This window comes from Oculina patagonica, chromosome 12, assembly GCF_052425735.1.
Source record: "Oculina patagonica isolate OP01 chromosome 12, crgOcupat, whole genome shotgun sequence".
Taxonomy (NCBI): domain Eukaryota; kingdom Metazoa; phylum Cnidaria; class Anthozoa; order Scleractinia; family Oculinidae; genus Oculina; species Oculina patagonica.
The window spans coordinates 31,601,378-31,619,142 of NC_135769.1; the positions used below are offsets into that span (position 1 = coordinate 31,601,378).

At 40.0% G+C, this 17,765-nt stretch overlaps 1 protein-coding gene across 1 annotated transcript in view; it reads right to left on the reverse strand.

Moving 5' to 3' along the window:
* Nucleotides 1-12: 12 nt before the first annotated feature.
* The window catches only part of LOC144632639 (dynein beta chain, ciliary-like), a 46,598-nt gene continuing 28,845 nt past the window's right edge, over nt 13-17,765 (reverse strand). Inside the window, 26 exon segments of the mRNA XM_078491317.1 lie at nt 13-1,055; nt 1,505-1,792; nt 2,314-2,496; nt 2,854-3,096; nt 3,471-3,590; nt 4,073-4,264; nt 4,783-5,010; nt 5,243-5,311; nt 5,599-5,806; nt 5,947-6,140; nt 6,358-6,480; nt 6,928-7,098; nt 7,393-7,698; nt 8,272-8,476; nt 8,879-9,001; nt 9,611-9,846; nt 10,542-10,805; nt 11,316-11,642; nt 12,368-12,877; nt 13,272-13,400; nt 13,510-13,671; nt 14,085-14,351; nt 15,066-15,228; nt 15,734-15,927; nt 16,293-16,454; nt 17,219-17,296. Of these exon segments, the coding sequence (XP_078347443.1) occupies nt 726-1,055; nt 1,505-1,792; nt 2,314-2,496; nt 2,854-3,096; nt 3,471-3,590; nt 4,073-4,264; nt 4,783-5,010; nt 5,243-5,311; nt 5,599-5,806; nt 5,947-6,140; nt 6,358-6,480; nt 6,928-7,098; nt 7,393-7,698; nt 8,272-8,476; nt 8,879-9,001; nt 9,611-9,846; nt 10,542-10,805; nt 11,316-11,642; nt 12,368-12,877; nt 13,272-13,400; nt 13,510-13,671; nt 14,085-14,351; nt 15,066-15,228; nt 15,734-15,927; nt 16,293-16,454; nt 17,219-17,296 (5,475 nt within the window). The 3' untranslated portion in view covers nt 13-725.

Here is a 17,765-nt window from a genome sequence, read left to right on the forward strand (position 1 = left end):
AGTGAAAATAGACACTTTGTTAAGAATTCTTTTTATTTCACAAACAATTTGTACACATAAATATTTTTACACTTTCAAAGTGCCACGAAATAAGTAAAGATGACAAAAAGAAAAACTGAATGTAGTGAAAACACTGATAAATGACTCCAATATGGGATTCAAATACCGACACACTATTCCGCGAAAAACACGAAACGAATGAATATAAAAATACGGTGCTTTTCTTCCAACAGTATTACAATGTCAACTCTTAAAAAAAAAATTGAGAGGAAAGACGAATGAGTTTATTTGTGACGTATGTGTAAATCATAAACAGCCTAACTAACAAAAAAGAAAAAATTAAACGTAAAACTTGGAAGTTAAGGGCAAAAAACATGTTTTGGTGCACAAATCACCTAAAAATTAACGCTACTGACAACTCAAACCTCGCATTGACTCACTGTATAACTTGAAAAGATACGATGCAATGAACTTTGTGGAAAACCAACAAAGTACAATAGAAAACAAAAAAATACGTTTGTACCTTAGTGGACAATAACTCTAACCATTTTTACCATGTAAATGGAAAGTCTATCAAGCACCAAAAAACTTTTACCGAGGAAGAAAATTAATACTGTAGTGTCAATGCAATCGTAAATAAACTTCCAAGGCTGAACAACACAGTAAATACCGATGAAAAAGTCAACACTTAAAAGTGGCAAGCACTCATAAATAAACACACAGTTTCAGGCGCTCAACAACAAAGCAACTCCTGCCAATGTCCACTTAGCAGGGGACTCTTTGGTCTTGAGGAAGAAATTCCACACGTAAGTCGGGCCTCGCTGCCTTGTTTTGTACACTGGACACTCGTACACGTTCTTGGTTTCTTGTTTGTCGACTGGAATGGCGCGGATGAACATTACAGGCATACCAGGAGTCAGTTCTTTCAGTCTTGACTCTGCTATCATGCCGGTCTGTGTGTCCCATCTGGCGCCTTCCATAAACAGTCCGTGTACGTAAGCACCTTCTCGGGGCGGGCTGTTGAAATCTTCTTTGTTTTTCTTCGTGACGTCCACCTGATAAATTATACATATATTGCATTAGTCCGGGTTCGCGTTTAATAACAGGGGTACAGGGGCAAATTCCCACCAGATTTGCTTCTAAAATATTCAGTTTCAATTTCGACTAAGTTCAGTTTTCAAATTCAGATGGCCATTCCTTTTATATCCACACCCCGCCCCCTGTTAACGAGGTAAATCAAAATTTACCCTCTAAGAAAAAGGAAAAAAGATCAAAGGGCCGGCATGATGTCCCCCTCCGAAAATTTTTTTTTCTTAACCCCATCAAAAAAAAAGCCAACTTTCCCCCTAACCCCTTCAGACATATTTGAAAGATCAAAAATTGCCGACGGAGCTCCCCTCTCAGAAATGACTTGGGGGGGGGGGGGGGGAGAGAGCAAAGGGTGGATATAAAATGGAATGGCCCAGAGGACAAATAGGATTAAGAGGGTTAAATAGCAGCTTACCTGAAGTGCCATCTTGTCCAGAGGCCATTCGTTCTTTCTGGCCATAGACTGCTCAATAGCAGTGAGGAAGGACTGCGGATTGAAGAAACCAGACAGCCAAACAACATTTGGAAGACAGAAGTCAGAGGTCCAGCTCTCCAACTCTTTGATTCGCAGCAGCAAGTCAACAAACCATGCAGCCAGGCCTGACATGGATGGATAAGCACGGCGCGTCCAGGATTCTGGGACATCATCCAGGAAGAGAGCGTTACCCAGCTCCTCCATGTCAGCTGTGATGGTTAGCTCACCCTAGACAATATAGTTGAGTTGAGCTTTAATTTTGAGGTCAACACATGGTTAAGATCAAAGAAAACTCCTCAATATAAGCTTAGGTTAGTAGAACAGTGTTCGACAAATAATAAGAACCCATTATAATGTAAGGATGGCTAACGATGGCGAGGATGGAAATGGATTACAATATAAGAACTGACATGAAAACGGTTCACGTTTTCACGTCTGGAATTCCCTTGAAATTTAGCAAATGGATTTCCTTAGAAATAATTGTTAAAATGTTCACAAATCGAGGAAACATCCCGTGCAGTCACTGTAGGTTTGCGCCTATTATCAGATGTGTTTTATTCACAATATGAACTAGGATAAAAATCACAGGCTGTTGTCGAAAGCTCGTATGAAGCCAAACTACAGGCAAGGGCTTATATAATTCAAATTCCAACTAAGATACTAAATAATGCAACAGGACGTCACAACTAGGCAGCCAATCAAGTGGCATGTTAGATAGTCGCAGTTTTATATAAGACTGAACTACTCACCTTGAGACCCAAATCCAGCTCTTTCAGCGAGCGTTTGATCTCGCTTGTCAGGATGTTCATTCGTTCACACTCCTGGAAAGCCACTACAGTGTAAGGTGTTCGATCCTCCACACGAGCCATCATTTCTTGCACGTTAAACTCGTCTGGCAACTTCTCCAAGATCTCGTCCAATACCTGCTTAACCTGTTTTCAAAAAAAGCATACGTGTACAACCAGTTATCAGTATAAATAGAAAAGGTTGAATCTTCTTGCACTCAAAGACAACAGATTTCGTACCGAATCTCAGGGGGATAATTGAAAGGATCTGCTAAGATAAGCAATGCGGTTTTGTGCAACTCAAAATTTGCCGAAAAGAAAGCCAAAGAACAGATCGTAACAAGGGGATGAAAGAAAAAAAATACAAAGGTCTACTTGACGCATCGATTACAACATTTTTTTAGCATGGTGTAGTTTAAAATGGACAATCGGTACAGGTAAATTCTCCCAGTTAGCGAGATAAAAAGGTAAGGAGACTGGAAAGGAGATTTTGTGTCTTATCACCTTTTCTTCTCGAGTCTGTCCTCCGCCGCCTCCAGCACCCGCGTCTCTGGGCTGCATCTCCAGCACGGTACGGAACAAGTTGTCCGAGGTCGCCGTCAGGAAGCCGATCTCAGCATTAGGGTGTAGACCATACAGGTACGGGCTCTCCGGGGGTAACGCTTCATCAATATAGGCGTGGTATGTCTTGTAGTCCGAGTTGGGAGGGATGGGGAATCCTGGGGCAAGGTTCATCTCACCTTCAAGCTGTAGGAATAAAAAAAGGAAAACAAGGCTTTATGAGTAAAGATCTTGGATATGAAAATTGTTGCAGAAAACCATTGAATGATAGCTCAAAATAGCGGAAAATGTTGAAACATGGACGGTGATTGAGTCAAGAGTTTTTTTGAAACAGTTTGACAAATAGTTTCTCTAATTTTTCTTTCTAACCATAATTAAATTGTTCGCGGTTTTTGTATTTTCACTAACATTAGCCTTTCAAATGTGCTTGAGTGCCTCTATCAAGTACTAATTCTACACCGGATTCGAAATTCTGCTTTTAATACCATCACAAACAAAAAAGTTAATCAGAGTTATAATTTGAGACAAATTTAGCCTATCTACACGAGGTTCTATCTCACCATATCTGGTTTCATGTACTCCTCCAGGTAAGTTCTACATAGTCTCCTATCCCAGTCGTCTGTGATGTGTCCGCCATACATGATCTCACCGAACAAATAACGCAGATCAGTCCAGGGAACCTGAAGTTGAACACAGTGCAAAACGAGTTAGCCCTGCAACCACAGGCCTGGCTTTGACTCACAAGTAAAAAATGGTTCGCGACTAATCAGATCTATAAATTAGAAACGCTGTCAGCAATTTCTTGCTTGCAATCAAAGGGTTGCCACTCAATTACAACCCAAAAAACTCCCTGTCTTTTTCCTGAATTTTCACTGAACCTCAAAACAATTTTCACTGCCCTTGAATTAGACGAATTAAAAAATAAGCCCAACCTTTTTTACATTTGCTTCAGCTTCTTTTGCAGACCATCGATAGTCTTCTCTTCATTTTCGATCTCTTTACGTTTTTTACGGGATTTTGAACGCATGGCATGTGACTTCACCAACAAATCCATTTTGTTTGCGCTTCAGCCAAATTCCCTGACTTTTCACTGCGACAAGACCTAAAATTTCCCCTGACTCTTCCCTGACCGTGGCAACCCTTTTTCGACTGTTGTACTTGCCTTGGCGTTAGCCTCAAGGTAGTTGTAAAGCACATTTACACTGATAGTCAAGTCACCAGTGTTGAAGGGATAAGACCTGTTCCATCCCTGAGGACCAAACTTACGGCGTTCAGCAACACATGCGTGGAAATAACACAGCGCAAACAGAATGCTCTTGAATTCATTCTCACGAGCGCACATCTCCAGTGTGTCCTGACAAGGAAATAAAAGAAAGGATTCAGTTAAATCAATTATTCTACTCTAAAACAAATTAAGCAAATGATTAAGGCCCGGGCACACGACGAAACATTGCACGCAATGTCTATTTTGCACTTCAAGTGTAAAATTGTTGTGCGCAAATTAAATCCCGTCATTCTTCTGCAACTTTGTACACAACAATTTTAACTTGTTGCACGAAATGGCGCAAAACAGCAATCAGCAATTTAATTTTCTACCTATACGTGATCCAATCTCAAACTCAAACACCAAGACTTGTTTCTTTTTTGCGACATTTCTCCTCTACCAGCAAAAATTCTACTCAGCAAGTTCGCCATATTTGTAACATAATTGTAAAAATCAGAACTTCCTTTATACCGCGTCATCAATGTTGCGCGAAATGTCACAGTTCACGGCCACGTCGACTCAAAGTCAGTGTGCAATGTCCCGTGCAGTGTTGAAGCGTGTTTTCTGGCCTGTACTTTTGTAAGTCAGTGAAAGAACATTCTACTTACCTGGTTAAAGTTGTCCAAAGCCTGATGTAAATTAGCCTGCATACCAGTGGGTGGTTCGTTTGTGATCTTGATGGAAGATTCCAGGATTCCTTGAGGTATGATGTGAGCGTCAGGCGAGCCTGCTGGCTCAGCCGAGATGTACACTCGATAGTTCTCATGGCTTCCTTCGCTGTACGCCTCAAGCTTCTTCTCCAGAGTTGGTAGCCATTTCTTGACAAGATGGATATTCTACAATGAAAGCCAAAAATGAAGTCACAAATTAAAACTAGTACCTGAAGTTTTTAAAGTTAAGTATATAATGTCTGGTTGTCAGGCAACCAACCGTTGACCAGCTCTAGGACGCGAGTACGAACTTGGTTGCTCAAATGTTCAGACATTTACTCAAAGTTTCAATACAAATGATCTTACAGTAATATTATAGCAATAACAACAGGGCTTTTCTTTGGCACCTAGGAATTACCTGCAGAATAACCCAATGTCCTTCTTTAGCGGCCAAGTCCAAACTTTGTTCGGCAACAATTTCTTGACCCTGAAAAAGACAACAACATGAAGTTCAATCTTCATTTTCCTTCCTCCTACCAACTGCTTATGCCTTGAACCAATGGCGCGGTTACGTTCACGCTTAAATTTTCTTTTCAGAACGGAAAGCAAATTTTCCCAATCTTAATGTGCTTCACCTCGTAGTAGCCTGAGTACCAGGGTTTTTTCTCTCGCGGGCGTGGGTTAGGATCTTCCTTCGCCCTATGGAGACCCCTTTGGAGTGACTTACTACAATTACAATAGTACGGAATGAGATTAGCGGAGTAATTTTCTCACCTGTCCAAGTGACACGTTATGGAAGTTCTTGTTATCAAATGTGAAGCCGAGTTTCTTGCCCAGTGCCTCCACGTCCTTCAGTGGATCAACACCTGGGGACAAGATGAAGAAGATTGGAGTCCCAGGCCCGCTCTCCTCGTACGACTTGGCGAACTCAACCTGACGATTCTCCACGTATTTTGCACCCATCTTTTCTTCAACAAAGGTACTGTGTAAAGCAAGAGAACACGCAAATAAATATAAGAAGGACGCTTTTATTGAGTCAGCTAGGAAGCCAACATCTGCTCGACGTTAATCACAACAGAGTCTGGACGTTACAGAATTGAATGGCGTGTTTTCTTTCATTACCTCACGGCGTATGTCATTCTGTCAGGCCTCAGAGCCCTCATCATGCACAGCTTCTGTAACGAGCTCTTATTCTTCCATTCCTGAGGGAATTTCTCTTTCTCTGGACACTCGCTCTCCACAAACTTCTTCCATCTTTTGGCTGATCCTTCAATGTCACGATCCAGGTTACGGAATTCTTCCATGTTGCTCAGGGCCTGCAGAAAATGACACGAAAGATATCTTAGTGCCAATTGAAGTTTTTGTTCAGCTAAAATCATGCGGCCACGCTGCTTTAGTCTTATATTTTCAGTGAATCTAAACTGCGAGCAGCAACGAAAGAGATCCCGTTCTGCGCGACTGAACAAATTTCTTTTTTTATGTTTTCCGCGTTCCTTCAATGATGGAGGCTGCAAAATGCTTCTGCTAACTTACCTTTATTCCGCCCCAACAGAGATTGTTGAGGAAGTCTACGGGGCTTGTCACGTTCATAACTGCAGGGAAACGAAGAAGGAATTCCAACTCATGGGGTACGATCTCTTTTTTCATCAGTAGAATCTGCGTAATAAATGGAAAATGATAAGATTTTTTCTTAGAAAACAAGGAAACAACTTTTTTCTGACTGGGCAACAAACGAGAAGGTTAATACTGAATTTGATATTCACTACCATCAGATCATCAGTCAGTAAATTTCTACGAAGTCCTTAGTTGCTTTAGCCCTTTACAAACAAGCTCAGCGATTATCTCTGGTAAACGAAAAACATTAATAATTTATTTATAAACTTGCCTGATCGCTACGCCAGCTTTTAAATCTTTTAAGCAAAAAGGGTCTGCCTCCAAAGCTTTTCTTATTTTTAAAAATAAATTTATGAATATCTCCTTTACAAGTCTCTAGAGCAGAGAATTTGATGCTAAGTCTGAGATGATCAAGTTCTTTATTGTCACAACCTGTTCGAAGTCATGTAAAAAGAAGTAAGGAATATTGATCTGCGATAAGTTTCCTACCTGGAATGCCACCTGAGCAGTAAAGATGAGTTTGTCTTTTTCGAACAATCCTCGTGTGGTGTAGATAAACACTGAGAATGTGATGCAATCGATCAGGTTGTTTACTCGGAGTTTGACTTCCTCTGCGGGTTCAGCTTTGTCAATAGCCTTTTGAAACACCACATTGAAGGCCTAAAGAAAAACAAGAACAAAGATACGCATGGTCTCTTTAGTAAAACAGCAATAGTGACTAAAAGAATTATTACAGAGTTAACTCTCTGATTCTCCTGGTTTTTTTTTTAAATAATTTCGGTAAAAATGTAGAGTTCCGAAATATTTGGAAGCAAGATTTTTCTGATTAAATTTGAGGGATATGTCAATGTGCTGAAAATATTGTTTGCCATCAGATTCCTGCACAAAAACGTCTTCGCCTACGTTTACCTTACTTAGCGCCCGTGCGTAACTACAGTTTGTTTTATAACTGACCTTGAGAGAAAACTGATAAATCGGGTTGATCTTGTTCAGATCGTTCAATATGAAGTACAACAGTGATGATCGTGCAGCCGCTGGTCTGTACTGCTCACGGGCTTCGTTGATCTTGATCTCGGTAGTTTTCCCCTCGGCGACTTTAACTTCAATTTCTGCAGCGGTTCGTTTGGTTGTCTCCAAGTTCTCCACTAGAGCATAATCACCCAAGAAGTTTCCACCGGCAGCAGACAGACGAGCTAACAGCGAGTCCTCTAGTTCTTTGATCTTGATGGTAAATTGGTTCATTTGTTGGGTCAAGTTGGCCTAGTAGCAAATATTGGCAAAATACAAGGTTAGCATCTTTAAAGGTTTTATTTAGAATCAAAGACTCCAAGTCACATTTTACGTCCTAATTAAAGGAGCTCTGTCGCGGATTTTAACAGATTTTTGAACAGCCAAAATTTATATTTGTGTCGTAGGAAACGTAAAATAATGGTTCATTTTGATTGAAAATTGCTATTTTAAAGCAATGAAACTGTTAACAAACATTTTTGGCTACGAATGGCTAAGATGGGAATGGATTGCAATTGAAAAATTAGGGCTAAAGTTTTCAAAGTTGCTTCCGCGTGTTGTCAAAAAATAGATATTTGTGGCCGAAGTTTGATTATTGTCTACAAGCTAAGACTTTATCTTCCATTAAATGTTGAAATATGTTTTTGATGGGTTAAGTTGCCTACCACTAATTTCAGACCAGTTTAGACCAAGAATAAGCGAAATTCTCGTAACGTAGCTCCTTTAAGCTAACTAGCTTTTCACACGTTATTGATCCGATCAGCCACATCAAATGGTCCATAACTTATCTTTCGTTCTCAAAAGCGTAACAAGAACTTTCATTACCTTTGTCTCTTCAAGATCAGGCCTCTCTTTACGTACAACGTCGGCCAACAGCTGATCTTCCAAGCCTTCACGTGTGACCGTGAAGTTGATTAGGGTGGTCTGGGCCTGCATCTCGGGTTTGTAATGCGGATTGGCCAGCTTAGTGTGAAGGATGAGACGGAACTCTGGGTGATACTCGACTTCCTTGTCACCCATCTTGATGTATCTGAAAAGAAAAAGAGATGTTTCATTACCATACAACTTATGATCTGAGTTGTTCGAGGCAAGAGCAGCAGACGGAGGCCCATTACATTGCCGTGTATTTTTTTTGGCTTGACTTCAAGGAAGATAAAAAACATGCTTACATCCTTGGAAACCCAACAAAAATAACAACAATAATTGATTTTGTAGAACAGTACTCGACAACAAACAGGAACCCATTAGGAAGTAAAGATGACCAAAGATGACGAGGACGGAAATGGATTGCGATATGTTCAAAACTGAAGTTATGGTTCTTTTTTAACTAACATAACCCAAAGCTTTCACAAGCAACACAAAAATTTCTTTAAAGTCTCAGTTCATAAGGTATTGCCAATAAGGTAACTACAGATGTAGACATAAAACATACCTTCCTTTCTTGATGGTGTTTCGTCCAACCAGAGCATCCAGCACCGGGTCCATATTCTCACCCATATTTTCAATAAGTACGCAATCACCGTTTGCAACTGCGCGTTCGATGGCATCTAGATATCTGTCGAAAAAATTACTCGGCATCAGTGCATTTTGTACGCATCACCTATACTTATACAACAACAATCTCTCGACTAAAACAATAAACGGTACGCAATGCACGCAGAAGTGATGACGTTTCACAAGGGGGTCTTAAATAGTTTTCAGGAAATTTGTCAAAAATTAACGTAAACAAAAGTAGCTGTCAACTTCTGTGTTGAATGTTTGTTCAACAAAATTGCGTTATCTTGTATTGTGACATCCGATATACCTTACAAGGTCAAACGCTGATTTGAAATTATTTAACACCGGCCTTTTGTTTTTAAAAATAATTAAATTTTTCTGTTTACTAAATCTAATACAACTAATCAAGTATAAATTGTCTCTTTCGTTTATACTTTGCATTAGTCCTTTCTAACAACCCGGGATTATGTTGCTTTGATTGTGTTCTACGCGGCAATTTCTTGTTGAGTTAAACTTGATTTCTGGTCTAGTAACGTTTATTACTCCTTATCAGTCGTTAGCGCGCAACAGACTAAAAGATCAGGCCCACTCGTCCGATGACATTAAGCGATGACGTCATCGCTTACAAATGAAAGCGGCAAGCAAAGGAGTAATAAAGAAGAATTACCCTTTCTGTCCCAGCCTGACGACTCTAAGTTCCTCTCCTTCTCTAGTCTTGATCCACTTCACTCCCTGTAGCTGTGGATCGATCATGAGCGGCCATCTCTCACAGTTTGTCAGGATCGTGGCATTCTCTGTACTCATGCGGTCACTCGGCAGATTTTCGTTGTTCCACTGAGCGATGGTCGCGTTGTCAGTCAACAGTGTCAGCGGATCGAGGTTTTCAGTTATCTTAATAGGAACCTTATGGAAAATGATAAACAAAAGTTGTCATTTGATGGTCTCGAAATTTGTTTTAATCAACCTTAAACTTACCCATTCTTGCTCCTTTGTCTCTTGTCACCTCCTTGGCCATTTTCTACCTTAGTAAACTAGTATTTCTCATTCCATCGATTTGAAAGTAATTTTGTACATTGAAAACAAAAAGTCCAATTATGACAAAAACGCCTCGTATGATTCAGATTCAAGAATTTTGGGTTAGGTTTTATCGGATGACCACAAGTGTCCGCTTTGGAGGATCTGCCACACAAGCTACAACCCTCGTCAAAAGTGTTGGCACGATTTCCAAAATTTATTCATTTCCTCCCCCTTCCCCTTCTCAATGTTGAGCTCCCGAAGATATTGCACAAACAATCCTTAGCCACGAAGGGTTCCGCCAACATTGGAAGGGGGGGACCTCTAAAAATGTTTACACCTGACATTGATAAAGTTTAAGCATAAAGGATCCGCATTTTTATCTTCTCAGCGTAAGCGTTCCAACTACTTTTGTCTATGGCTGTAGCTTTTGGGAGGTTACTTAAGTTAAACGCCTCGAAAAAGACAAAAGGTGTTCAAGGTGTCGTTGTGCTTATATGCAAGAGAAGACCAAAAGCGGACTTTTAACTGTATTAAGATCTGAAAGACCAACACAAAACGTTAAAAACTTTGTTTTGACATACCGACTGTCCTTTCAGGAATGGAAGCCACTTTTCGTGCATCAGATTATCACGGTATTTCCTCGTAAAGCAGCCCACATAAGACACGAACGCTGTAGTGAGTAACACATCACCAGGTAAGGTCTTCTCCTGTTCCTTGAAGTTCGCCACAGATTCGGCCCAACGGACATTTTCCGAAGCCAAACCGCCGACCAATCGATTAGCCAGCTCGATTGTCATCGCTGTCTGTTCGGCTTCTTGCTGGCACTTCAGTTTCTCAGCCGTGGCCTTCAATCAGCAACAACAATTTAAAGTTAATATTGGTGTGGGTTCGCCCTGAAGCTCGACTGGCATTGAAATATTCATTTTTTCTGAAGTTCTACTTAGATTGACATATTTAATTGGGAGAGCCACTGGCGTTTTCTGTAAATCGTAAGACTTATTTTCGTGGGACTTAATTTTCGCGATTTTCAAAAAATCGCGAAATTAAAGACCCGCGAAAATTTATTTTTGCCAAATCGCGAAAATTAAGTCCCGCGAAATATGCCCGTTCCATTTTCGCGAAATTACGTTCCCGCGAAAATAAGTAACAAAAAGGTTTCCAAAAAGTTTCCGATTCTCAAATTTGCGAGTACAATTATGTATCTGAATTTCTAAATAGCGTCCATGAGTGTATTTTAACAAGGAAAGCCAAGTTAAGTTGGTAAGCCAAAAGAAAACGACGTGAAATAAAGACGTCAACAATTTGTCCGTAAAATTTGAAGGCATTCTTTCACGTTAATCCTTTAAACAACCTACCTTCTCGAAGGAAGCCGTGAGTTCAGCCAAGTTCTCATCCAACTCAGCAATCTTTGCCTTGATCTTAGACAGCTTCTCTTCTGCAGCAGCCAGCTCCGCGTTAGCAGCAGCTAGGGCCTGCCTCTTGGGTTCTACGTCACAGTACACGTTATAGAACCCGATGATGTTGATTGCCCAGGCGCAGATACCCGCAGCGGCGGCGGACTTGGCGCGGATGAAGTCTGGTTCAAATTCCGGATCGTCAAGATACGGCTGTATGGCTTTCAGGTTGTTCTCGTGAATGTTTTCTTTGTCGTAGTTCACCAGCGAGTCCAAAAACTGATCCACCTTTAAGAGAGAGAGAACAGCAATGCTGTTGGCGTTGGCGAGCACAATGACCTGCTTTATTATTTGCTTTATTATTTGTTAAAAACATAGCTGCAAACTTAGTTTTACAAACCCGAATCTGGTGCTTACAAATTGAAATAACCGCCGAAAGTTTATCGAAAACGAATATCAGGACAAGAACAGTGGAATAACTTTGAATTAGCCAAACTATCTGAGATTGTTTGCAACAAAATAACAAACTGCGTTTGTCTTTTTGTTTGCATGAACAACAAAACTAAAATTATAATAGTAAATCCCTAAGATGGTTTAACATATAATACGGAAGCTCATTGCTCGTATTTTTCCTGGCCCCGTAAATACTACGCAACTCGCAAAATATCCGCCCGTATTTTATGTTAAACTATCGAATAAGGTGTATGTAATCCTCGCAGTTATGAAGTAGAGTTGCAACGAAAGACCCTTAAAAGACAGGTTTCCGACTGCTTCATATCTCAGTTGCTTGGCAAAGCACCGCACGGTCTAGCTCCAAGGAATTCATGGGTTTAAATTGTTTTAAGCCTAAATGTTTCGCTCGTAATCCGTTAAAATCTGCCACAAATTAACCATCCTTGTTCCTCTTCGGTACTTTTTTACCTTTAAGTTAGTTAGCTGTTATTCTGAGGTCTTCGGTTTAAAGGAAATTTTGTTCATCTTTTAAAAGCGCCTTTATTTCCGCCAAATTTTACCTTAGCCATCATGATTTTACATTGCTTCCAGCTCCTGTCTTTAGGAATCTTACTCGGCGGGGCAAGCAACACCATTACAGCAGATGTGACGTTGACAACAGCTGATGGTGGCGAACCAAACGATTTTAACTCTGTCAAGTTATTCTTGTTCAGCGTGTTCAAAGCTTCCTGGGCAGCTTGCAGAGCAGGCTCGGCCTTTGCTAAATCCGTTTCACAAGCAATCTGTTTCGCGGATACATCTTTAGCAATGACCTGGACTTTCTTCTCTTCTTCGTCGGCAATCGCTTTTTCTTTGCTCACTTTTTCAGTTTCAACGCCAACCTTTTCGATCAGTTTGTCTGCATCTTCGTTCTTCTGTTTGAGTTCGACTTCTTGTGATGCAAGCTTAGCTTTCAAATCATCTACCTGGCTGGCTGTGCTCTGTAACTTCAGCAAACCATTTTCCAGACGCTCGGTTTGTTGACTCAACTCCAGCGACTTCTTTTTCAGAAGATTTCGGTATAAGGTAATCTAAAAAGAAAACAAATATATTATTAAGCCTCTATTCCTTGCAGAGGTCGTATAGGTAAACGAATCTTAGGCCAAATATCACTGAAGCAATAATTTCAACTGGTACTGTTTATTATGCTGTACAAGGTCTGTGGATGAAACCCTCGTGCGTGACCATTCGAGTGAAAGCTGTTGAGCAGTACATTCATGTGGTACTGTTTATTATGCTGTACAAGGTGGTTCAAACTTTTAAGTCTGAGGATGAAACCCTTATGTGTGACCATTCAGATGAAAGCTATTGAGCAGTACTTTCATGTGTACTGTTTATTGTGCCACACAAGGTAGTGGATGAAATCCAAGTAATCAATCTCCCAACCATTTTTTTGAAGGCAGGTTGTTGTAATAAGGAGCATACCTGTTCTAAGAAGCTCTTAGGAGTGGTGTAGTTGTAGCGCCTTTCATTCGCCAAATACATCTGACTTTCTTCGTTTACGCTTGTGTGTACAAATGACATGAACTCGGCAACAGAAGGCTTCACGTCAGTCTATGACAGAAAAAATGTTGAAAATTAAAAAGGAATTCCTGTCATTTGTCGAGTATTGTTCCACATTGTTCAATTTCCTGTGATATAGAAAATTTTTTTTTGGTCTCACCTCAAGCTGCTCTAAGTCATCAATGAACCTCTTGCTAACAGACACCAAAGCCTCCTGGGGCCACTCGTGGAACCAATCAATAGCCGTGCAGTTAGTAACAGCCGGGAACTTACGACTCCTCACACGCAGCGTGGAGCCCACGGGAGAGAAGCACAGTACAACCTGTCAGCGGTAACAAACATAAATAAGCACTATTACATATAGTACGAACTAAAAATACACTCACTTTCTTTTTCTACAAACAACGTAAAAAAATCATCGGGTTTAAACCTATGATAGTTAATTTCCACAAAAACTACTGTTGTTTAATGAAGGGAATTGTAATTCGGGAAACATCTTTCACGAACGTGCCATCAGTAAAAGGGCCTGGAGAGAGTGTAAATATGTCGAGGACTGGGCAGGGATACTTATTGATCGCTTATACAAGCCGGTGCAAATATCATTGCTTTCTGTCTCTATTTTTCAGAGAAGAGAAGAACTTTTTCTAAGACTACCAACATATAAAATGTTCGAAACTCAAAGAGAAATTAAGGTCGCGAGGATGTTGGGTTTACTTCAGAGACAAGTTCATTTACCTTCAAATTTCGACGCACTCGTTCGATAAAGAACATCCAGCAATTCTCTCTGGTGTCCTGAAGCCCAGCGCCTTTCACTTCATTCCTTACACCGGAGATAATATTCTCAACTTCGTCATCTGCGAACAGACCAGGGATCTCACCAGAAGCCAGCAGATCGTTAATCAACACAAGGAAACTCTCTTCTGGAACTTGTGCGTCGGTTAACAGAAACACGGTACCGATGTTTTTCAGTCCAGCCTTGGTACACAGGTTTGCTAAATCGAGCTGGATAAAGAAAATGCCAATGAGTGTAACTGAAAAATCGTATGCGGGCACTTATAACGCAGCAACCCTCCAAGTTAATTATTTTCCTTGGCGGCCATTTGGGCAATCGGCGACTACCTATTTAGGTGAAGTCGCCAATGGAAAATTCACAAGCCAAAATATTACTATCAGTCTTCACGCCAAAAAGCGTGAATGAATAAAACGAAATTTTACCGTGAATTTTTTCCAGAAAAAAAAAAAAAAAAAAAAAAAAAAAAAACTCAACAAAAGAAAAAGATCAGCTGACAAAACCCAGAAATGTTGTGGTACTGGTCCCCAGTAGGTTTTAATAGCAGAACAACTAATTTTTTAAAGTGAATCCATAACGTACAAAGCATTTTTTTTAGTTCGGATGACAGCCCACCCTATTGTTTTAGGGTGGGTGTCTTAGAAACAAAGTATAATATATAATTTTTTTTTTTATATTTTTTTTTTTTTTCTTTTTTTATTTTTTTTTAATATATTTTGTCACCTGTCCTTTCTTTTTTTTTTTTTTTTTTTTTTTTTTTTTTTTTTTTTTTTTTTTTTTTTTTTCCCCGCCCCATAGTTTGCTCAAGCCCTGGAGCAGTCTTTTTGTAGTCGCCGGGAGCGACTTGTTCTACAGTTTATTCACCAATTAAAACATTATAGCCACTGTGGCGACTAAAATGGTCGACAGCTAAGTTTATTACACACCTTCAAGTCGGGGATACCATATCCTTTTCTCAGCGTGATTTGAAACACTTCCAAAGCACTAATAAAGGCGGCCAGACGAGCTAAACTCTGTTTACCACTACCGCCAACACCCACTAACAACGCGTTACCACGAGGAGACTCCAGAATACGGTTGATGCGACAACTGCAAAACGCCAGAGAAAATCAGTGAGTATACAAAACATAAGTTATAGAAAATAAGGTTACACTTGAAGAGACTGTGTCACGACTGAGTTAAGTTAATTTTCTTTAAAGTTTTCCCAATACTCGTCATGAAACTTAATATTTGCAAAGAAATTACTTCTATGGATCTAAATCATTAATGGCAATATCATAGCTTCATCGCAACCAAATATGTCTCTCGGGCGTTATAATTAAAAGGTCAGTTACAAGCAAGCAAGATTAATTTTGAAAACCGTTCAGCCCAACAATATTTCAAAAACCCATATCGCAATCCGTTTCAATCTTCGTCGCTTTTGGCCATCCGTACCTTCTTTTGTATTTGCTGTGTTATTGAAATGTTCCTTCACTGTTTTATGAGGTTTTTTTTATATTTCAACAAATTTGATGGTCATTTTCCCATGCCTAAATTTAGCTAAAAGCCGTGTCACAGTCCCTTTAACAGCAAAATCTTTGGGCATTCAACTTACACGTGCTGCATAGCGTCGTCGAAAAGCACAAGATTCATGACCGCGTTCACTTCATTGTAGTTCTCAAGTGCCTCAACGAGCAGTTTGTTGAGCGATTCCCAACCTTGCACTGCCAAATACTTCGGCTCTCCAATTCCACTCGCAAAATGACAGAACATGTTAGGCTTGGCGTACAGAGCCTCTTCATCAAAGTCCTAAGTAAAAAAAGAAAAAAAAATTGGTGTTACAACGATGAACACAGCGGAGCCAGGGTGCAAAGAAATTGAGTTTTTCAGCTTAAGCTTCTTTGGTGAGCGTTTTTGAAAAGCTCCGTTTTCGGTGACCGAAAACGCCGGTTCAGTGTGGACGGTTGGCCTAACGGGGGAAAAAGATGCGTTTTCAAATTTACCCGGGCCAGTGTGGACGGGGCCTAAATCTTATGAAAATTAGTTAGCTGCTTGAAATTCTTGACTTCTTTATCACAAAAAGATTCAGTTGTCGGAAAAAATCAATTTCATAAATGTTCTTTCCATCCACATATCAAATTATTAAGGCTTTACCGCAACAGACTACATCAAACCTCGAATATCTTTTTGGTGATGTCTTGCTGTATTCTGTCGTAGTTCTCCATATCTTTCTCCTCCACCAGCTTGTCTCTGTAAACTCGATCACATTCGTGCATCCACAACCTTACCAGATCCATTGGTGTCTTGACACATTCCGCTGTAGAAAACAGGATTCCCTAAAAAGCAAAAACAAATCAGTTATAACCACAGCTCATGGAAAGGCTTGAGTTCAAGTTATCTGTGCTACATATTCGGGTAACAAGCGTAGTTTATATGAGAGGTTAAGTAAAACAGAAGTCTCAATTCTTTCCCCCGTCAAGTGAGGGAACAATTGAGCGTACAGAGTTTTTTTTTTATTCTTATTCTTAGATCAAAACAGAAGTCAAGAAGTGAGAGCCCTGGCAAATCACACAGGTGTCAGATTAACTTGAGAGGGAAAACGTGAAACAAAGTAAAACGTCAAAAGGATAAAGATAAACGTCTTTGGCGAAAACCACGGATTACTCAAATTTCGAGCGACTGAACATTTTTTTTTCATACTTAACAAATATTTTTGATGAAGTTGACGCTAGAAAGAGGCCCGCCAGGGGTCATGTCGCTTGTCGAATGAAAATTCCTTGTCGCTGTTTTATCGCTCTTCATGTCGCTGTCGGTTATCAAATTGAAAATGAAGGAAAATTGCCTGTCCTGTAGGAATTTAAGTTTTTCCATAAGGGTTGTCGTTTGTCGCGATTTTTTTTATGTGCTGTCGCTTGTCGGATTTACCCTGGCAGGGCCTCTAGAAAAGCATCATATACAAAGAAGAACTGTCACACAGAAATTGAAAATGAGCGTTAAACAAAGGCATCGTTGTTTTCACACAAGCTAAAAGAATAGAACCGGCCTCAAGAGTCCTCATGGGCCCGAGGAGGATAAGTAAAGTAAAAGAATAGAAACAAACCTGAAAGATGTTAGACAAGTCTCGCAAGTTGAAAACGTAGTGAAACTTCACAGCGGTAGGCAAGAAGGTTGAAGTGACCTGTATTCAAATAAAACAGAAAAAAGAATGAGTATTTTACCGTCGTTTTATATCCATAGGTAAACAAACTGGACCCTCTAGCAAACAACTAAGTAAACCTGGACAAGCAATGCAATTATCCCGGGCAAGCAAGAGCTACTTGTCTGAAAGGCAAGCTGGAATTTAAAAGGACTATGTCACGGATTTTAACAGATTTTTGAACAGCGAACATTTATATTTGTGTCGTAGGAATCTTAACAATAATGGTCCATTTTTATTAACAATTGCTATTTTAAAGCACAAAAACTGTTTAAAAGCGCGTTTAGCAAAAATCGATATTTATAGCCGAAGTTTGATTTCTATTCCCCATATAAAGGTTATATCTTCCGTTAAATGTTCAAAAGTTCCGTTAAATGTTTTTTCATGGGTAAAGTTGCCTACCAAAACAACAATATCTGCAGATCCACTATCACTGGAAACAAAAATGTAA